At 31.9% G+C, this 22,217-nt stretch overlaps 3 protein-coding genes across 5 annotated transcripts; 1 reads left to right on the plus strand and 2 right to left on the minus strand.

The window, feature by feature from the left end:
• Positions 1-292: 292 nt before the first annotated feature.
• LOC105162520 (transcription factor bHLH48) lies at positions 293-7,056 on the minus strand. Its single transcript, XM_011080561.3, has 7 exons — positions 5,804-7,056; positions 5,270-5,404; positions 5,101-5,166; positions 4,139-4,207; positions 3,490-3,561; positions 733-943; positions 293-619 (listed from the first exon to the last, which is right to left on the minus strand). Exons 1-7 carry the CDS (start codon positions 6,251-6,253, stop codon positions 582-584), a joined length of 1,041 nt encoding a protein of 346 aa, XP_011078863.1. The 5' UTR covers positions 6,254-7,056; the 3' UTR covers positions 293-581.
• A 6,212-nt stretch (positions 7,057-13,268) lies between these two features.
• Positions 13,269-17,180, minus strand: LOC105162519 (Cornichon family protein). Of its 2 annotated transcripts, none has more exons than XM_011080558.3 (4): positions 16,870-17,170; positions 15,269-15,450; positions 14,519-14,641; positions 13,269-13,715 (listed from the first exon to the last, which is right to left on the minus strand). In XM_011080558.3, the coding sequence occupies exons 1-4, from the start codon at positions 16,942-16,944 to the stop codon at positions 13,649-13,651; spliced, it is 447 nt and encodes a 148-aa protein (XP_011078860.1). In that variant the 5' UTR covers positions 16,945-17,170; the 3' UTR covers positions 13,269-13,648. The 2 variants fall into 2 exon arrangements, with proteins under 2 accessions (XP_011078860.1, XP_088736360.1); XM_088880234.1 differs by lacking the exon at positions 13,269-13,715 and adding an exon at positions 13,722-14,416 and having other exon boundaries at positions 16,870-17,180.
• Positions 17,181-18,324: 1,144 nt separating this feature from the next.
• On the plus strand, positions 18,325-21,761 carry LOC105162518 (OVARIAN TUMOR DOMAIN-containing deubiquitinating enzyme 4). 2 transcript variants are annotated; one of them, XM_011080557.3, is made up of 6 exons: positions 18,325-18,478; positions 19,227-19,857; positions 20,063-20,184; positions 20,552-20,592; positions 21,001-21,099; positions 21,339-21,761. In XM_011080557.3, exons 2-6 carry the CDS (start codon positions 19,266-19,268, stop codon positions 21,508-21,510), a joined length of 1,026 nt encoding a protein of 341 aa, XP_011078859.1. In that variant the 5' UTR covers positions 18,325-18,478; positions 19,227-19,265; the 3' UTR covers positions 21,511-21,761. The 2 variants fall into 2 exon arrangements, with proteins under 2 accessions (XP_011078859.1, XP_088736382.1); XM_088880256.1 differs by having other exon boundaries at positions 18,328-18,478; positions 19,255-19,857.
• The last annotated feature ends 456 nt before the right edge of the window (positions 21,762-22,217 follow it).

Raw genomic sequence — 22,217 nt, forward strand, 5'->3', positions numbered from 1 at the left:
GATGTATATATATAAAATAAAGTTAACATCATTATGTCTCCCATTATAAGTACCAAATTATTAAATGAGAATGTTAAATAAATAGCAAAATTAAATATATATATATATATATATATTTACTAATATTAATATTTTTCATTCAAGTTCTTACGAAAAGAGTATGATGTAAATGGTGAATTTTCTAAGAAGGGTATAAGTATAATTCTAGAATTTTGTTTTTGAGGAAAAATTTAATTTCGTATTTTTGGGCCAAAGTCTAATTAACCCAAAAAAATAAAAAAAGAATGTCAGAGAAAATCGCAAAAGCATAAATAAATCTAGATTAACAATATATCCAGTGGTTTTACACATCAAGTCGTCCCTGATATATATATATATATATATATATAACTATCTATATATTGGCAAACTAAGTCTGCTTCTTCCTCTGGATAAATCAATGAGGATTTCCATGTGACAGCAATTGCATGAATGGAAATCCAAGCACAATGCTGAGGTAATCTCTCTAAAATTTCCACTAAGTACTTGCTAATATATCCGATATGTACAAGCCTAGCTACTGGGAAACCTCCTGCCCTCCTTCACAGCTCCATTTTGAGGTGGCTTGAGTGCAGAGAAGCTGTGCCGTCACAACATGGTTATATGAGTTGCCCCGTAAAGTTATCTTTACAGATGAAGCGGGATGCAAAATTCAGAGAAGAGAAAGTGATTCATCAATGAATTGCGATTTACCAGAATTTGCTGGAGAGTCGTAGCTTAACAGTGAGGTCTCTGGGGTAATGAAGTTAGACGTGTCTTCTTCTCTGCCCCAGGAAGGCTGATGAAGACCTTCGAAATGCCATGGCTGCTGATATTGGTGTTGTCTGCTCCCGTTGATTTGTCCTTCAGACCAGATGGATGGAGCAAATGTGCCGGGGTAGCTATTATCAATTGAGGATCCACCCTACAAGAACATTAGAATGTAAGGAAGAATGATCAAATGGTTCATTACGTGTTTTGGCATTTTAAAATTTTAATTCCCACAACCTTGTTAACAACTTAAGTTTTACTAGTAGTTGAGGGATATTAAATTCCATATATGATCATCAGTCTAAAGTAAAGTGAGACATAAAGGAGAGAAGTGAAAAAGAATCTATTCGAGAAGAGTCTTGTAAAGGTAGATCCAACAATAAATAACTGTATAGTAAGGCTATAATATATTTTACAACTGATTCACATTCTTATCAAATGAAGATCCAAATGAGCACAGGCTGAATATAGCATGGGACGCCCAACTCCAACCATTGTTTTGCCATCTTGCGCAGGAGAAAGTGACACACCACCTTTTACAAATTTAAATAGGACCACGACAAAAAGGCAATAATTCCCAAAGAAGTGGAAAATAACTGTTACCAGCTCTATAACCTAATCAACTTGGGTAAAAACGTGGTCTGTATCAAGCAATTATAAGCCTTTGCCTTCATTTCCAAGATTTTTCTTTTAAAAAAAAAAAGGTCGGAGTCGTGGGCAGCATCCACAACTCAAAAATTTAAAAATAAAAAAAAGAAGTATTTAAATCAGGCATCAAAACGTGTCAGCCTTTGTGATTTTTTCATTTTCTTTCCTTAAAATATTATATATATTTTAAATTAAAATATTTTTTTAATTATAATCAATGTTAAAAATGACAAGTCGTGGACATTGTCCACAATTTAGGGTTAATTATTTTTTTATTAAAAAAAATTTATATTAATATAATTTTTTAAACATTATAATATTATTATTATTATGAGTTGCGGTTTCTAACCACAACTCGATTAAAAAATATTTTTTTAAAAAAATTTGACCAAGTTGCAATACAAAATTGCGACTTGGTGTGAATTGCAATTCACAAATTATATTTTTTTATAAATTAATTATATTTAATTAATTTTTAAAATTGTATTAATTTTAAAAATACAATGAAACATATAAATGTAATAGTGTATATTTTTCTATACAATTCTAAAAAAATACAATGAACCATATTGATAAATTTGCGACAGTGTTGGAACCCTTCGATTCCTGAGGCCAAATTCAGAATTCAGAAAAAAATACAACTCTTGTGATACTATAAATGTATAAATTATTATCTTATAAAAAAATTAGCAACTTACTTTCATTTATTTTTTAAAATACAACAATTCATGAAGCAATTTATTTTATATTTAAAATAAATTATTTTTTAAATATAAAATAAATTACTTTATTTATTATTATATTTTAAAAAATAAAATGAAAGTAAATTGCTAATTTTTTATATAATATAATAATTTATACTTTTGTAGTATCACTAGAATTGCTTGCATTTTTTTTCTAAATTCTAAATTTGCCCTCGAGTTTCAATCAAAGGGGTTCCAACACTGTTGCAAACTTATCAATATAGTTCATTGTAGTTTTTTAAAATTATATAGAAAAATATATACTATTACATTTGTATGCTTAATTGTATTTCTAAAATTAATACAATTTTTAAATTAATTAAATATAATTAATTTATAAAAAAAAATAAAAAATATAAATAATTTATGAATTGGCCCAATTCACAAATGTGAATTGCAATTGCAATTGACACCAAGTAGCAATTTTGAATCACGACTTGGTTAAATTTTAAAAAAATATTTTTTTAATCGAACCGCGACTCATAATAATAATATTATAATATTTAAAAAAATTATATTAATATATTTTTTTTGGTAATAAAAAAAATAATTAACCCCCACAATTTACCTATATTATAATATTTGTATTCATTGTAATATTTGAAACAATTTTTTATAATTTTTTTAATTAATAAATTTTTAAAATTGATTTTATAATTAGAAAAATATATAATTTACAATTAAATAATTATAACATATAACATTAATAATAATATATATAATATTTAAAAAAAGAAATACATCGATATAACAATAAGAATTAACTTACATCAATATATCAATTGGGGGGTCGCACATCAGTATTTATTGTAATATTTGTAACAAATGATTGTAACTTTTTTAATATATAAATTTTTAACCTTGATTATAATTATAAATTTTCAAGTTGTGGACAGCATCCATGACTCCAGCATTTTCTTAAAAAAAAAAAAAGAATCTTCAAGTCGTGGCCACTGTCAATGACTTGGTATAAAACAGTGAGTTAGTTGATTTTAGTTATTTTTTTATTTTTTATTTTTTTTGTAATATTAAAATAATTAAACCACATACAGATAAATGATTCCCCACCTCTCCCAACAACCATAATTTGAAGCCACAAATAAAGAAGAAAATATAGGAAATCTGTAATAGGTCATAGTTCAAAATGGCAAGAAAAATGCTAGAAAACTTGAGAAACAAATTCAAGGTCACCACTTAAACCAAGTGATAATTTGCACTTCATGTGATGCGCATAATTGCAGTAATTATGTTTATTAGCTTTGTTTAAACCAAAATAGTTGTTAGAATTTGTAAGCTAAGAAATACTTACTTCTCCAGCCAAGAGGGCATCAAGGTTGAAATCGATTCTTGGGTTAACAGCAGCAAGTCTCATAGATAAAAACTGAAACCAAGCAACAGTTCCAATCAGCTGATGGATGAAAAGCAAACAGCAAGGGTACAAGACAAAGATCTTCTTATTCATTTTGGTTAGACGTTGAGGAGTATCAGGATTTGAAATGTTGACTCAATATTATTGATCTATATCCCGTTTCAGTTCAGAGATCTATGGTCTGTATAGTGGCTAAAAAATATTTGGTTTCAAATCTTAAGATATTCTCTTTTCTTGTCATTTCATTATCCTCTAGTACAAGTGGTACAAACTGAGCACTTCATTTATACTTCTGATTCCTGAAAGCAGAACCTCGGGTTCTTGTCAGTTCATTCTTTTGCAAACTGAAAAGAAACTCTTAAATAAGCACTTCGACATACCGACTTCTCATTTATCAATCAAACGAGAATTTTAATTTAATCATTTCAATCTAAAATTCAAGCAGATGCAGGACAAACACATTTCAATTGTTTTAGTTGTTCAAACGTATCATGTACTCAATTGCTGCTTTATCCTGGTCAAACTCAATCATTGACCAAAATATGAGTCTATCATATTATATAAGAGGCAAGGAAGTGCCTAATCTGACCTCCACTTGACGTTGAAGTGCTTGAACGTGATTTATTATCTCATCCAGCACCATTGCAGTACCTGAAATCTGTAAGGGGAGAAAATGTTACTATAATCATACAAATTCCCACCGACTTCTTTAACAGGCAGAAAGTTATCCAACAAAGGAAAAAGGAAATGGCGGAATTTCCTGTATTGAGTACCACGAAATGACTTCCTACAGCTTACACATTTTAACCATCTCTAGAATCCAGCATTCCACTATCCTTAACCTCATAAATATTTCTGATGACAGATTGTTTCCTCAATATTTACTCTCCCATTTCTCATTTTGGTCATCAACACAACTTATTTTAACTAAATGTTAAACAAGTTCCAACCTTATGCCTTCGGCAGCTGCCATATTCCACGAAATTGATGAAAAAGTAGTCTCAGACTTATGTGGCATTTATTGTAAAGAATCGAAGATATTGCATCTATGAAAAACTATCCAGTCTCATATCAGAAACCAACATTCAATCTTCAAAAAGTTTCAATATGCACTTGCTGCAAATAAAACCTTTCATTGAAGAGGAGAAAAAGATTATGTGGTTTAGTAATTGACAACAATATCCTTAGAAAGGACATGTAACAAACCAATGCAAGAGGCCAAAAGGTGAGACGAAGTGCAAGAATTACGAGAGGGACACTTCAGCGCGGCCCGCCACTTTTCTTGGTGCAAAAGCCATCAGCTTTTTCTTTCTTTTCCTCAATTACAAAGTCGACAGCGACCACTTATAGTACCAATATTTTTACAAACAAAAAGCAGAATCTAATCATCACGAGAAAAAAAAAATAAGGCAGTATAATCAAGAAAACAAAAAGATCTTCCAACCCGCATAATCAAAATCCAATCACCCACTAACTTCACAATAAAAGCTATTGACAACAATGTCCGTACATAATTTAGTATTTGAGGAGCGACAACATTTAATGGCTGACCTTGTTACATCCTGGGACCAGCTCCTGTAATAGCTTCATCCTGGCATTGATCTTTTCTCTTCTGGCCTGTATAAAGACAGCTCAGTAATTGCAAACAGAGTAATTTATTGCTGGTAATCAAGATCAAGGACATGATTTAGAGACTAGTCATGAGATTCTGGATAATTACTCTTTCAGCTAAGCTATGGCTATCAGTGGCTTGGCCACGGCGAGCTCTGACATGAACATATGGCAGCTTCTCGCCGCTATCTTCAGACGCTTCATTTGCTACCACTTTTTTACTCTTTTTATTCGATTCTTTAACCTGAAAACACGAGAGAAGGGATCCACAATCAAATATTACGGGATGATTTAACAACTCCATGAATTTCTTCAAATATATCCCGAAAAGAAACAGTGTTGATAATCAGTTTTTTCTTACTGGGTTCCAAAAAGAACTTCAACGGGATCTAGGAATACGAAAAAAATCTCCTAGGTTCTACTTAATAAATTGAACTGAAAAATAAATTGAAGAAATCGAGCTCGGGCATACAAACTGCTAGCTTGTTTGACCTTGAACACCTTTCTCTTTCCTTAGTTATCTCATTTCGTAATTTTGAAGAATTGAAGTAAGCATGATTATGAACCTGACAACGATCGAACAAGTTTGCCTAATGCTATATCGGTTCGATTCTATCTAAGAAGACATTGAAAATTAAATTACCTTTTTCTCCCTCTCCTTTCGCTTGTTGGACTTTAAACTCTGATTTGAGACAGCCGGTGAAGAAGAATTCGGGTGGGAGTCCGACTCCAACGGCTCTTGCTTCACTAAATCAAGCTTCATCGAGCTTGAAGCCGACAAAATATTTGTACTCTCCGGCGAATTATCGGCCGAAGCGAAGACAGAGAACTTTGACGCACGGTCGATAAGGGCAATGTTGGAAGGGAAAATTGGCGGCGGCATAGGTTTAACCGGAAAATCCTCTTTGACCAAGAGCTCCACAGCTTGCGGCGGAGGGAGTTCGAGAAGCGCCGTGAATGAGCTGCCGCCAGTTCCCGGTGCAGCAGAAATTAGGCCGTGGATTTCGTCAAATCCCAACCCCATTTCTACGGGGTTGGCTCCGGATATTCCGGATCTAAACTGCGGTTGAGTTGCTTCAACTTTTGGTTCCATCTACTGAGGATAACCACCGATTTTATTAGTCAATTGTGATACTGAAGTTTCTTCTGGAATTCCAAGTCCGGAAAATGAAAATTTAATTCTGAGAGAGAAGTTCAAGTGAATAAAATTGCCGAGAAATGGAGAGAAAAACAACTCAATGAACTGAAACTCGAAGAACTTGAACTCAATGTTATGACACTACGACTTCCCAAACGAATTTCAGATCGCCGTTCTGAAATAATAAACCCGAACCCGACGAAAAAGAAGCTCAATCAGTGCAAAACGATACCAAAATTAATAACCCGAACAAAATTTCAGCATTATTTACAAGTACATCTGGAGGCTTAATAAACGAAGTAAACTTCCAGAATTCGGAAAAAAAAAAGAAAGAAAGAAATAGGTGAATGAAACAAGAAAACAACAGCAACAACTGCTGCAACGAACAAATTTCCGGTCAGTTTCAGCTTGATTTACCCAGAAAATATTCGAACAAACTCAGAGAAAATCCGAGCAAGATGAAGTCCAAAGACCACATGAAAGGTTGTGGCAGTAGAGTAGTGCAGAGGGAAGCTTTTTGTTTCAAATTCCCGAGGAGAAAGCTTCAATTTTAATGGTGGTCCGGTCAAAGGCAAAGCCTATTCCTCTGGCTCTGCTCTGCTCTCTTTCTCTCTCTACAGTGGTGTGTGGGTGGGGGAGTGACTGTTGAGTGTAAAATGGATTTGCCTTTTTCCCCTTTCCTTATCTCAGTTTATTATCAGAAACCCCGAACAGAAACAGTAGCCCGAAAGCTACGTTTGCTGTTTGGTCCCTACACTACTCTCCACTCTCCCCCTCTCCCCTCTCCACACCAATAATTCTTCTTCATAATATCCTTTTCCATTCAATGCCACCTTCTTTCCTCTTATTATTTCTTAATTTAATCCCAAATTAATCATCTACTCATTCAAATTATAATTTAATAATAAGTGGCGGTGAAATTCGTACAATAATTTTTCGTAGGTTGTGGTTTTATTAGGTAATTTCCACATGAGTTTTGCATAAATTTCTATAATACAGGATAACTATATTCTCCTTTTTTTGAATTTTTTTTGTAATTACACCTAAATTTTATGTGATTTTTAAAATTACATATAGTATCTTTAAAGTTTATTTTTATGTAACAAATAACTCCCTTTATTAGTCAAAATTTATATATTAATAAAAAGGGATAATCACATTCTCCTTCCCTAATGTTTGATATAATTACACGTAGATCCGTTTTGATTTGAAAAATCACATCTAGCACTCTTGATGTTTGTTTTTGTCTAACAAATAAGTCCCTCCAATAATCAAAATTCATTGAATTTACTGATATTCAAAAAAAATTAAATGAAAATTGAGTTGTACCCGCATCAACTTATTTCATGTCAAACAATTCACTTCCAACTAAAGTACCCTTGTAACTATGAAGATATATCTCCTCACATATATTAATGCGTAATAAAGTATGAAGGTAATTTGATTATAAAAAAAATTATTTGACCTGCATTAAGTCAGCAATAAATCAATTGGGGTAAATATATATATATATATATATACTATTATTTTAATATCAGCACATTCAGTGAATTTTAACTAACGGGTGACTTAATTATTAGACAAAAGCAAAACTCCAGATTTATTAAATGTAATTTTTTAAACCACAAAGAATGTATGTGTAATTACACCCAATTTCAGAGAAGAAAAGTGTAATTATCCCTAACAAAAAAATAGATAAAAAAATATTTACTCCAAATTGACTTATTATTAATTTATTACAGGTCAAATCAATCTTTTTATGATCATATCATTCTTATACATCTTTACTTTTTAATGTATGTGAGGAGTTATATCTTAATTTAAGGCTAATTTAGCTAGAAAAAATTTGTCATGCAATAAATTAATAATAAATTAATAAAAAATAAATATAATTTTGTTTTTTATTTATAATAATTTTGATTTATTATAATAATAGTTATTGATTAGTTATTTATATTTGAAACTAATAATCAGACGTATATTGAGGATTGATGATTGAAATTCAAAATTTAACTGTAAAAAATTCGTCGAAAAAGAAAATACAGTTAGTATATATTGAAAAATATCGCTAACCTTCACATTTTGAAATTGGGTCTTTTTTTATATATATAAATTACAATAACACGTCTCAATACATTGATCAAAATCTCAATTAAATCATTATATCAATATGACGAACAATTTATGATGCATGAATACGGACACAATACAAAACAAACACGGCGACAGAAAAAGTATAAAAAAATTAAGATACGACACGGCTATATATAATATAGTATATATTTTTATTACATATATTCTCAATTTTTCATAAAATTAAAATATATAATATAAAAATATTAACTTAAAAAATATAAAGTAAGCATGTCTTATATCTATAATTTTAATCAATTATGGCTTAAAAAATATATAATCAGCTTATTTTAAAAAGAACGCAATGAAAATTTTTTAATTTTTAAATTAGTTAAATAATCGTGAACATATTTCAAATTTTTAGTATTTTCATTTTAATACTTATAGTTTAAGAAGCTATAATTATTTTTTTTTCTTTAAGACAACCCAATTTTTTTTTTTAAATTATAAAAAGAAATTCAAAACGTGTTCAAAATGTATCAAACACGCCAACACCGGTGTCCATGGCTTATCCAACGTCGTGTCGGCTTTTTTTATTCTCGGACACTCCACTGCCGTATTCATGTCTGACACTACATCGAATAATTTTTTGGAGTATCCGTACATTATAGGTAACAACGATAGATAAATTAAAATAATACACATAAAATGAGAAAAACACTCACTTAAAAATGACACAAGTATTATTTAATTGGATTCGAACTCATGATTCCAAACTTGTTCATAAAACTTTAAATTTAGTTAATAATTTCTTTAAATAAATTTTTATATTTAAATAATAATAATTTAAAATGTATATTTTCAAAGAAGAGATAGTTTGGGGGGAGTCTACTAGTGTGAGGATAGCAACTGTAGGCAAACAGCCGCAATAACGAAACGGGTTGGGGCGTAGTGTGGGGACCGGGCCATGACCCAGCCCGACGGATGACCCGTCATTTTCTTGGCATTTACTATACCAAAAACCTATATATAGAAATTTCCCCAAACTATTTACATTTTTTAATTTTTTGAATCATTTTTCCAAATAAATAAGGAATATGACCAAACACATCTTAAAATATTTTTCAAAAGAATCTTACATTTATTGTGTTTAGTCCTTATAAGGGTATGCGCTTGATTTATTGTATCGAACGAAACGTAAAATTTTAAGAGACCAATTATTTTTATAAAATAAATATAAAAGTGTTAAACATGTATTAACACTTTTCCAAATTTATAAATAAAGTATATTATGATAATCCGATATCCGATTCGTCTTATATTTATTATGCTTGGTGAACTACACTCGAAGTAAATTTTATTTATGAATATTAAATAATATAGTTTATTTTTTAAAAAATTATATTTAAATTTAAAAAAATGAGAAAAGATGCACGATTAATCTACCAAAAGAATTGTCAATCATAAAAACGATCAAGCAGCTCAATAATAACACGTTATTTTTATGAATCGACAATCGCAATTAAGACAAAGTATAATTAAAATCCTATGTCTATGAATGCACACAACAAGAAGACCTACCTACACCATTAATCAACTACTTTTACTATTTTTTGAAGTAATTAATTATGGTCAATTCTTATTTCTATACTTAACTTTGCAAATTAATCAAGTTGATGGCTGAAATAGTTTTGGCATATTTTTCTATTTTTTTTTCTTTCTAAGTAATAATTTATCTATACTCATAAAAATATTTTTTTCCGCAGTATCATTGGTCGATGCGAAAATTTAATTCGAGTTTTTATTCGTGCACGACAACTCAAAAATAAATTATAATTTTTTTTAGGTAATAGATTCAAAATTCATCTAATTTATAATAATTTAATCCAAATTATTCGTGTGATGGAGTTTTTGCTGTACTTTCATTTATTTATTTTGGATTAGATGTTAACTTGCATAGTTGAAAACATATTAAATAAATATTTTTTTTTATAATTTACCATGAATTCCATAGACCAATACAAATTTTAATTTTTTACAATATTAATATATATTTCTGTATGTATACCGAGAGAGCAAGAGGGACCTTACAAAATTCATTGGGGGGTATGGGTTCGAATTTTGTTAATGTGTGATGTTGATTTATTTCAATAATAATTTTTAATTAATTATATATATTTAATATTAATAATTAATAATTAAATTTATTATATGATTATAACTTATTCACTAAAAAAAATAAATATTGACTACTAATTTTTGCTCTTGGGACCACCAAATCGTTTGCCTATCATATTCGTAAATATTCTTTCTTTTAGAAAAATAATATATATATATATATGTATGCCTCATCAGTCATCATAAATCATTATTAGATAGGGCCCACTTGGGTCAAGTGGGCCTCCAGTGGCGTGCCAGGCACGTGAACATGAGCTCTATTAGCCCAAAATCCATTGGGCTTGCATCTGAGGGCCCACTCTCAAATTATTCCATAATCAAGACTTTAAGTCCGTAGTACTCATTCACAATGTGGAAATTCCAAACACGATTGCGTTACTGTGATTACAACCGTGACTTCTTGCTCCCTTTTAAAATTAATTTAAAATTTTAGAATTATATTTATTGGGAAAGATTAATTTTTTATTTTCGTTTCGATGTATTTACTATTTAGTTTCATCTCTCATGTGGGGTGAGGACTCCGATAGTGAAATCAGTGTATACAGATTTGTATTTGTTGTTGATCGAGTTATGATGACGTGTGCTACGTTATGGGCCGTTTGATTTTATTTTTAGTTTTAGTTTTTGAATATTTTTAATGGGATGAAAATACTTTATTGGATTTTGTGCGCGAAATAAAAATATATTTGAATTATTGACTTTTAAAAATAATACCAAATATATGAATGTTATTGTAATAATTAATCAGGCTGAAAATTATTTTTTATATAAATTAATTATTAAAAGATTAGGTCGAATTCAACCAAATTACAGATTGGACTATGTGAGCCCATGTAGGCCCACATGGGAAACAAGAAGACAACTTGGGCCCAGCCCGTGCCCCCGAAAACGACCCAACCTTCACGGAGTAAATACAACAAGTGGGTGAAATCTTCCAATATTTGGGCCCATCATGAGCTGGCCCACATCGTTCGACTAACGAGATATATTTATTTCATTTTTTATGAGAAAATTACTAGGAGAAAATGAAAAATAATAATAAGAAAACAGTTCTATTAAGTTTTATGGGACTTATTATTAATTTTCATAAATTTAAATTATTATCTTTTAATTACTAGCAATAATTAATATTATTGTAGAATGAGGATAGGGGACAAGTAATAGGGCTATAGGCCCACTATTTGAAATGGGCCCAAGGGGCCTCGCTTCAATAATTTGATTTAACAGAGAGAGCCGAAACCTTCTGACTTGCAGCCCATCAAATGTCGGGCCCAGTTTACTGTAACTTTACAGGCTGGAATAAGAGTAGGCCCACATAACATCGTTGTTTACACAGAGCTGTAAATTAAATTGAATTTTTATTTATTTTTTAAATTTTAGTTTGGTTCTCAATTAGTTTCATGTGAAAAAACCCTATAGATTCTTTATTTTGCATTTTGTAATAAAATTTTTGTTTTACTCTTCGTGTGTAAAATATGATATGACTTGTTGATTAGGTTTAATTATATTTAGGAATAATTACATTCCCCTCTCTTGAGATTTGATATTATTACACGTAAATTTTCTGTTGTTTAGGAAATTACACCTAATACCCTTGAGGTTTGTTTTCGTTTGACAAATAAGTTCATTCGTTAGTCAAAATCCAATGAATTTGCTTATATTAACAAAAAATTAGAAAAAAAAATCTATATTTACCTTCGATTGACTTATTATTAACTTATAGCATGTTAGATAAATTTTTTTTTTGACCAAATTACTTTCATACGTCTTTACATCTAGCACCCATGAGCTTTGTTTCCGTACGACAAATAAGTCCATTCGTTAGTCAAAATTTATCGAATTTATTTGAAACTAATAAAAAGAATAAAAAAAACCTACATTTATCCCGATTGACTTATTATTGATTTATTGCAGGTTAAATAAATAATTTTTTTATGATCAAATTACCCATACGTCTTTACGTGTTAATGCATGTAAGGAGGTACATCTTCACCATTATAAGGCTAGTGTAATCAGAATAAAATTATATGACCTACAATAACTCATTAATAAGTCAATTAAGGATAAATATAAATTTTTATTCAATTTTTTTTGTTAATTTGGTAAATTTCGACTGACGGAGAGATTTATTTGTTAGACGAAAGCAAATTTCATGAGTGCTTGATGTAATTTTCCAAACCATAGTATATTTACATGTAAATACACCAAACCTCAGGAGGGAGAAGTATAATTATGCCTTATATATATATATATTATATTTATCCCTTATAAGTGTAAAACTACTACTAAGAGAGTGCTGAATAAAAGGTAAAATTGAAAGTTACGTAATTATTTTTGTTGATATCATCATTTTACGTCAAAACTCTAATAGAAATTGGACAATAGTAAATGAAAATTTTTAGAGGATGTAAGTATAATTTTAAAAGTTTTAGTCGAAAAAGTGAATTTTATATTTTAAGAAATAATTTAAGTGTAATTAACATATTATTTAAGATAGTATTTGAATTTGACAAAAGGATTTGATAGTATAAGAAATTGCATATAACTTCGTATTAAAAGAATTCAAAATTCATCAATATTCGAAACAAATCATTTGTTACCGAAAATTTGAAATCCATATTTCAAATGTGGCGTAAGAGAATATTTTGTCGACGCGACCTTTCAAAAGCACGTCCGAAATAAATGACCCAAACTCCACCCTTTCGTCCTTCTGAAAAGCTTCTTTCACAATCAAACACTTCAATTTTCCAACATAAATCACAATCAAATTTACAAGTTGTTTGGAGAAAACAGCAGGTTAGAATGATCAAAGTGCAAAAAATCTGTGTCAAGATCTACAAGTATAAGCCATCTGAAGACATTAAAGATTCAAGAAACCAATTCTTGCCTTAAGATGTAACTCCGGAGGCACCAAAATTAGCCGGTTTTGGGGAGATGGAACGTTCGATGGCTGAGTTAGCTAGAGACGACGAAAGGCCTAACCGTGTTGACCGAGTTTGACACACTGTTCATATTAGCTGATCAGAAACTTCATCTCAGACTGCTACAGTGCTATGAACGTGTGAAGAATCAACCTGACGGGTTATGAAATTCAGCGTGTCAACCAAACCAGTGTATGGCTTCGTCGTCGTCACCGAACACAACAAATACGACAGATAAAGCGAGCCTGCAAGTTAGCATTTGTAGTCATAAATAGACGATTCGTCACAGGGTATAGAGCAGAAAAATCTCTAGTAGATTAGACTAGGTGTTATCCTCTCAGTAATGGACAGAATTATTTAAAATAGAACTAGATGATTACATAGTTAACGTTGGGATAAGCCTAAGGACATTTGGCGGAACCGACTTGACTCTAACCTAACATAGACACTATGAAGATTCAGGCCGTGTTATATAGATAAAATCGGGGATTCTGTTGATTTGAGATGTCTTGTCTCACTAGAACTAATCAGCCTAATTGCTTGATACTCGTATCCGCACGTATAAAAAGACGGGCTGCAAGTGCTAGAAAAAGGAAGAAGTGGAAAAGGTGAAAGAATGCCAAACGGAATGTATTTCCAGGTTCCAAGTATCTAACAAGTGATGAAACAGTATTGTTGCTTCGCAACAGCTTGTAAAAGAAAATTATGACAGTATTTTACAGAATTTTCCATGCAAAACCAAGCAAAAATGTATTAGGCCGAGAAGGAGTCAACGAGGATGTTCTACATTCAAAACTCGAACCATATACTACAAAAGATGACTGTCTATTTTTGGCTAGCAGTAACTATATTCTAAAATTCATGTATCCAGGAACGAAAATCTAATTCTTTGTTACTGGAGTAGAGGACTAAAGGAACGGCAGAGAATGTCCCTGCAGCAACAGTTCTATATCCTAACAACATAGTTTAATGAGAATGATAAAGTAAGAATTGCGTGCACTCTTTGTTAAATAAAAGCATTAAAGAGGAAAAAAAGTATTCTGCAAACCTGGTAATGACTAGACCAAAGAACACCACGTAAAAGCCAAGCTTGACCAACCGAACTTTCTTCTCAGCATTAAGTACTCTAAAAACCTCGGTGACATCAACAAGATGCTGCTTTGATAGATACCTGAATACAAAAACAAAGAGTTGAGCAGGAAAAAAGTTAACATTTCAAGCTCAAGTAATACAGAAACTACAAAAGAGTAGTACAACACATGGACAGATTCAACAGCATCAAATTTTCATGATTCTTTTATTCCTTCATGATCAGTATACCCAGAAAGTCAGGTCATATGGATCGTACAAACATATGAGGAATCTATTCAAAGTTTTTTATTTTTCTCGTCAAAAACATCATTCACAATTCACATGATGATGTGGGACAATCTATAAGCTTCTTTTTGCCTCTCCCATATAGTCATTCTAACTTCTTTAGTCACATGACGACACGTGATTATTTAAATAAAAGCATCTTTTGTTTTTCTTTTTTCTTTGCCGATCTGCTTCCAAATACTGTGTCACACCATTATAACCTCTTTGTTCCACTGTATTACGTTCTATGTCGAGCTATTTTTGCTAGTGCAATGTTCTTTCCTTAGGGAATTAACAAATCGGTTATGCAACGGAGATAAATAGCTCAATTGAAAACTAACAGCAACAGTCAAAGAATAGTATATCACAGATAGCACGATCAAGAATAAGGAAATGCTGCATGTGAAGTTCTGCATGAAAATATGATTAGATGAAAACTTACTGCTTCAGATTATAGTATGCTGGAGGCAGTGAAACTAGGAACATGACCCAATGCCCTGTCACGAGAAACATAATGCAGAATACCCCATGCAATAAATACTCAAGAACAATCACAGAGTTGATGCGCGATGATAATTCATAGGGATTCAAATAGTCAGCCTCCAAATCCGAGAAGCCTAGGAACTACAGAAAACATATCATATTTTCAGATGCATATAGATGTCGAACCATGTCTGGAGCACAAATTCTTTGACAACTACATAGATGCATTTAAGAAAATCATCAGGAAATTAATGCACGTGTAGGAAATCTTAGTTAGGAAGCCCTCTAGTTACTTCAAAATGTGCAACTATAAATCCAGATAAAGAGATCGTATCATAGCACAGCCACAGACTCAAGTTAATATATCAATCTACTAGAACAAGAATGTTGTAAACGCTTCGGGGATATCCAAACTCGAGAAGTTTGCCAAGTACGTGGGAATCACCACATATAGAAATCAAATAGAAAAACCAAAATAGTTGTTTGTTTTAAATGTCCCATGAAATCCAAACGGTCCCTAACTATCACTTTTTTATGTCTTTATACCCTAAAGTATTTCTTGTCTCATCTTCCTTCTGCTATTTTGCTTTTAATAGAAACCTCGTGAGGTTTAAGATCCATCAACATTAGCAAGATAATATATTTCTGTGGCTCTAAGATGCAAGTCATAGCAGACAACTTGTGTGTCCTGCAGGCAGACCCAAAAATAAAATCTAAACGAGTCTTCAAATTGCTATGGTTCAGCATTCAAGAAAACATATCTAAACCTACGAGCCTGTAAATTCTGTGAACTAATGTCAACTTCGGGAAAATAATAATAAACAAAAAGCTTTTGATTCATCTCTTCTTAATTCATCACGAGATCCATTGAACAGTATTCCGTTACATGGCCCATGGTTCTGTAGGACGTAGAAGTTAGAACAACTGGATTCACTTCAAGGGTTTCTTATGAACCAGAGTAGGTCTGTAATCCTTACTCCAAACTACATCTACTACTCAACTTAAATCAAGAACGAAAACCAGGGCAGGACGCTGCCTTAGTTGCTTCTTCATAAGATGCAAATTAGGAACTCAACTCTTTACAAAAACAATAAAAAATTCTTACAAATTTAAAGCATAAATTTTCTTGCAACTAATGAAGCTCGAAATTCCAATGCCTAATATAATGTGAAAACAATATACCCATAAAAGCGTTAACCAGGGCAACGATTCAGGATTTTTCTTTACAAATCACTTAATATTTCATCCAAGTTCTCTCTTCTACTCAGTCATTAGCTCCGTAAAAGGAAGGTCCAACGATTCATGGACAGCGACGAATCTGATTAGCAAATAGACAAGAAACCCCCCAACAAAATCACATCTTTATTGCTCCAAGTAATCAAAGAGAACTCAAAGCCAACTGGGCTTTGCTTGTCCGGGCACAACATGCTTTATTACTGCTCTTTGCTATCAAGATTTCAAATTTCTCACCAACCCAACACCGCATTGCGAGTATAAAGCACACTATCAAAAGGGCTTTAACAAAGGGGGAAAAGAAACCCTCAAAAGCAAGGAATATACCTGGTAAAAGTTTAATCCTAAGAGTGCAAGGTTAAGTACTGAAAAGATTATCCAGATAATAGGTTCCCAAGCCATACGTGTTCTTCTTCTTCTCTCTCTGTCTCTCTGAGGGGAAGAACACTACAATTTACTGTCGCACAGTTGCAAGATTCTTGGATCCTTTGATCATTCAAACAGAGGATCAACTATCAAGGTAATTGGGGCAGAGGTGGTCTGAAATCATAGCAATTATTAATTGAGTTTAACACGCTTTACAGACTGCGCAGTCTATAAAGTAATGGGCAAAGGTGGTCTGGTGAGAGAACGACTCTCACAAAGCTATTTATGTGTTTGCATATTATTATTATTATGAAAAACAATCATTAAATATTATTTGTTGAGTTTATTAAACTTACCGGTAACTATGCTGTCCTCTTTTCAATTTTGATATAATTATACGTAAATTTTTTATAACTTGAAAGATTACATTTAATATTCTAATATTTATTTTCATAAAAAATAAATTATTCTGTTAGTCAAAATTTACCGAATATCGTTACTCTTATAAAGGTAATTTGGATTGAAAAAATATTTGACATACAATAAATTAATAATAAATCAATCGGAAATAAATACTAATTTTTATTTAATTTATATGTTAATATCAATAAATTTGATGGTTTTTTATTAATAAATAAATTTATTTGTTAGATGAAAATAAATATTAAAATACTAAATATATTTTCTTAAATTATAAAAGATTTACGTATAATAATACAAAATTTTGACAAATACGATATAATTATCCCTTATATTTAATCAAAATACATGTTTTGCCAAGATATAACTAGTGAGTAAAATAACAAATAATTTGAAAAAATATAGTGCTATGGATAATTTAAATTTAAAATTTCTTGTCAGATTTTCCAATAAGAAGATACAAACATCTTCGATATTATTTTTAAAAATAAATGTCAGATATTAAATACTGATTAAATATATCAATAGATTTAAATTAAAGGTTATATAATAAACTTTTTCTTATTATAAATTCAATCACATTTAAAAATTAATAGGTGCACAGACAAAAAAATATTTGAAATTACAAGTTCAAAGCCTCAAAGTTATAACGCTCGAGAAGTATATTTGTCAATTTGATTCTCGTTAAATATATTTGTTTGTTGACGTAACAATTAAGAGTTTGTGAGTTTAAGTTCGGTGAACGAATGCAGATATATAGTCTACTTTTAATAATAATATATTATTTTATTATTTTTTAATATATTAAAAATATTAATTTATTGGATTAATGTTTGAATTTTTGAATGTATTAAATTATGTAATTATGAATACAATCTTATTGAATACATATATATAGATATAATTACCCAACCCAATATTAATGCTTTTATTAGATAGAATTTTGATTGAGCCCATGGCCCATACTAATACTCCGAAGCCCAAGATTCGGCCCAACGACGGACGGCGTCTTTTTGTCGTCTGGAGCTTCCTCTCGGCTGGAGAAACTTCACCGGGGAGAGCTTTGAACACAAATCATCCAGACAAAGCAAGAACGTGAAACCCATTTTCATTTCCAGTTTAATTTTTCATTCCCTCAGAAGATTCGCTGGTAATTTGTTCTTTCCGTACGCTCAATTTGTTCTTTGCTTTTATTCAGCAGCAGCTTCATTTGCTTATTGTTTTTTGGTTGAGTTTATTGCACCCTTTTTTTTATTGTCTGCTTTTGTATTTGACAGTTGACACTGAAATCTTTAATTTGGATATTCAAGCCTTTTTTTTTTTTTTTCCTTCTTCTGAATAATATTAAAGTGCCAATTTCTTGTGTGTGTGTGGCATCGAAGGCAGGTTATTATGTTTAATTTTATGTATTTATTTGATTATATTTGTATGCATTACATATTTGAACCTCGATTTTGTAGTTTGTTGGAGTTGTGAAAAATCTTGTTGATGCAGCTGTCGTTTGTGTATATATAGTTCATGAGGCTGCAGGTCAATGTGTTTATATTTCTTGTTGCATTATTTGTGTGTTTTACTTATTGCACACAGGACATGAATTTGGTTAGCTTATACATTTTATTCCTGAGTTTTTCTGTGTGTATATTGCCAGTACTGTGGCAATTTGCACTAGAAAGCTTCAGTTTTTCTTGTATTGGCGATAGTGTGTTTGTGCATTCACATATGTATGCATTTGTTTATCGTTATAGTTAAAAGGGTTAAGATTAATTAACAGTAGGAGAAATATGTGAATTCTGTCCCAGTTTTTAGACTTCAAGATGGCTGATTTATGTTTTTAAGTTGGTTTGTGTAAGTGCAAGTTTTATTATGTTATGTTCTGATTGATTCTTTTTGTCCGTAAGGTTCCTTTCTCTGTGTCTTTGCTCTAAGGCTATGCCAAGATGACTCTCTGTACTCCCATCAGCACGTGCACCAAAAATGCAGTCTGCTTAATTGGAAATGTACAAAGACATATGATTGTTCGTGTTTCTGATGCCGTTGTGCAATCCACATGCTATTACTATACCTTGAGCAAGCATCCAAGATTGCATTATTCTACCACCTTTGCATCGAAAGCAAATTCTTGTTCACTTGTAAATGGCCTTCAAGCATTTCAAAGGAACTGCTTTGGATCTATGACAGCCAAACGTAATACTAGTTGCCATTCATTGACGGTAAAAAGCAATCTAAGTCCCAGACGTCGTCGAAAGACACAAGTCAACATTTCAACTGGAAACCCAGACATAAGTCTGAGACTTTTGGTGCCTAAACAAACACAAACTTCCAAAATAAAATGTAGTCTAGGACCTTTTTCTTGGAAACAGCAAAGTGTATCTGCTGGCCTTTTTATCAGTTTGTTAGTTTGTTTTTCTACTTCTCAACCTTCTTATGCTGAAGCGCCGGAGGGAAATGAAAAGAAAGAAGGTTATTGTGATGCTTCTTCTGCTGACTATTCTCACAAGAAGAAACTCTTGACAGACTACGCTGTGATTGGTTAGTAGAATCTGATTACTTGATTCCCTGTAGTTTCTCCAGGCATCTGCTAATGGAATTCTAAATCAATTAGGATCTTAAAGATCACAATGTTAGTCATTATTGCAATGCCTTAACCTGGTGGTAGTATGCTTTCCCAGTTTAATAAATGTTGTTAATATGCATCAGCTTTCTTTGATTGATAGTTATGCTCCATACTTCACAGGAATACCTGGAGATGGGAGATGCTTGTTCCGTTCGGTTGCTCATGGAGCTTGCATACGATCAGGAAAGCCTGTTCCAAATGAGAACCTTCAAAGGGAACTAGCAGATGAATTACGGGCTAGAGTATGTCTGAGATTTCTATTTTCCTACTTTTGCTAAACTGCAACGCCACTTGTATGAAAAGTTAGACTGAAGAGGTATCATGCCCCAAAATCTGTTGTTTAATTTACTATTTGGGAGAAGATTATGTTTAATGGTAAGCTGGAAAAGATCGACATGAGAATGAAGATAAACGTTACTTTGGGAAAGATAAAATTTGATCTGAATGAAGTTCCTGTATTCGGCCAACAAATTAAGACGCCTCACTTGACAATTTAAATTAAGAAAGTTCCTGGAATTCCAGTGAATCTGAATGTTCCAACTGTTGTCAATTGTTCTGATAATATCTGAAACGTTAGTCCTCTAATAGTGAATCTGCCAATCTTATTAGGTGGCTGATGAATTTATCAAGAGACGGAAAGAAACAGAATGGTCAGTCTACTCAAATTTCATTGTTTGTGACCTTTCTGTTTGACCTCTTTGTTCATAGCTTGCCGACAGCGTTTTATTTACTATATTTTCTGGTTTTTCTCCTCGTGATACCTTATGTTGTTCCATCTTTTTAGAAGATGTTAAACTAATTATAAACTTCTGCATGCATTTATTTAATACCGACCATACAGTGTCTTTCCATGGCATGTGCAAAGTTTATCATTTATGACTTCTGGAAACAACATAGAGATGCTTTCAGTAACCAGCTTTATCCAACAAATTCCTTTCCTTTATATCTTTGATCTTGCTTCAATTCACAGATTCATCTAATTCTGTATCAAATATGTTACAACGATTTCTTCTGCTTGGCTGATGATATGTAGTTTATGATTTTCACTAATCTCTCAGGTTCATAGAAGGCGATTTTGATACATACGTTTCACAAATAAGGAAGCCTCATGTATGGGGAGGTGAACCTGAATTATTGATGGCTTCTCATGTTCTCCAGTAAGTCTACATCTAGAGTTAAATAGCAGCTGGTAGTGGTAGTTGTCCGCATTTATCTGTTTAGTCTTCTTAAGTGACTAATTTTGGTCGAGTTAGAACAATCACCTTGGCCCTGTTACCTTACCAAATACTTCCTATGACTAGTTGTTGGGTGCTGATTGACGTGATTGGCTCCTCCCGTAAGAATTTTCCTAAATAAAGAAATTGTGATGCAAGAACTAATAAATTCCAACTGGCAGGATGCCAATCACAGTCTACATGCTCGACCAAGAGTCTGGTGGTTTGATATCTATTGCTGAGTATGGGCAAGAGTATGGTAAGGACAATCCTATTCTAGTCCTCTACCATGGTTATGGTCATTATGATGCACTTCACATTCCTGGTAAAGGAGGGGCAAGGCCAAGACTTTGAGATGCCATTCCATAAACGATAAACGGCTGAGTTTTTAAGGAATTATGCACTATGCAGCAGCTGACTCCAAGCAACTTCAGAGTATAAATAGAGCGGTTCTACGTAACTATGGTTAGCCCGAGAACATCAGTAGCTGAGAACTTTCTGTGAATCAACTGTATATTTCATGTCATTGAATATGTTGATCTTAATTATAAGTTGGAAAACGCGTGCATGACGTAGTAATGACATATGATTCTGAATTACTGAAACTTCTGCTGGATTTATTTCCTCTGAAAACTTACAAATCAAGAGTTGCACCAAAATCTTGTCCCCATTTTTGTAAAGGTGAATTGGGCATGGCCTGTTCTCACTTTCTATGATGAAAAGAAGCAGTAGCCAAGTTTCATGGACCACACTTGTCATGAAAGTGCATTTTCTTGCATATTCACTTGTCTAAAGTATTTCTTGTGTTTGGGATATAAAGGTTTACTTTCAAAACTTTTATCATACATTTGCCACCAGTAGCAGTTGTCTTTAGTCCCTATGTCCCATTCCCATCTTGTGTTTCTCCTGCTAAGCATGGCAAAAGGTCATACTATGTACGACTCCAAGGGCTGAATGGTAATTTTATATTCTATCAAATGAATTTTCTCTACTCCTATATCTGAACGTCACTAGTTTGAGTCTCATTGAAAACATAAAGTTGCCACTTTGTGTGGGTGTCT

This window comes from Sesamum indicum, linkage group LG5 (genome assembly GCF_026168435.1).
Source record: "Sesamum indicum cultivar Baizhima isolate 11 linkage group LG5, ASM2616843v1, whole genome shotgun sequence".
Taxonomy (NCBI): Eukaryota; Viridiplantae; Streptophyta; class Magnoliopsida; order Lamiales; family Pedaliaceae; genus Sesamum; species Sesamum indicum.

Bases quoted from the DNA above. Each gene is read 5' to 3' on its own strand.
- LOC105162520 (XM_011080561.3), bottom strand. From the start codon at position 6,253: ATGGAACCAAAAGTTGAAGCAACTCAACCGCAGTTTAGATCCGGAATA. The intron at 4,208-5,100 runs GTCAGCCATTAA...CTCCCCTTACAG, and splicing joins TGGTCCCAGGATGTAACAAG to ATTTCAGGTACTGCAATGGT. The intron at 3,562-4,138 runs GTCAGATTAGGC...GCTTGGTTTCAG, and splicing joins CACTTCAACGTCAAGTGGAG to TTTTTATCTATGAGACTTGC.
- LOC105162519 (XM_088880234.1), bottom strand. From the start codon at position 16,944: ATGGCTTGGGAACCTATTATCTGGATAATCTTTTCAGTACTTAACCTT. The intron at 14,642-15,268 runs GTAAGTTTTCAT...TTTTGTATTCAG, and splicing joins GCATACTATAATCTGAAGCA to GTATCTATCAAAGCAGCATC. The intron at 14,417-14,518 runs GTTTGCAGAATA...GTTAGGATATAG, and splicing joins TTTGGTCTAGTCATTACCAG to AACTGTTGCTGCAGGGACAT.
- LOC105162518 (XM_011080557.3), top strand. From the start codon at position 19,266: ATGACTCTCTGTACTCCCATCAGCACGTGCACCAAAAATGCAGTCTGC. The intron at 19,858-20,062 runs GTTAGTAGAATC...CATACTTCACAG, and splicing joins GACAGACTACGCTGTGATTG to GAATACCTGGAGATGGGAGA. The intron at 20,593-21,000 runs GTCAGTCTACTC...CTAATCTCTCAG, and splicing joins AGACGGAAAGAAACAGAATG to GTTCATAGAAGGCGATTTTG.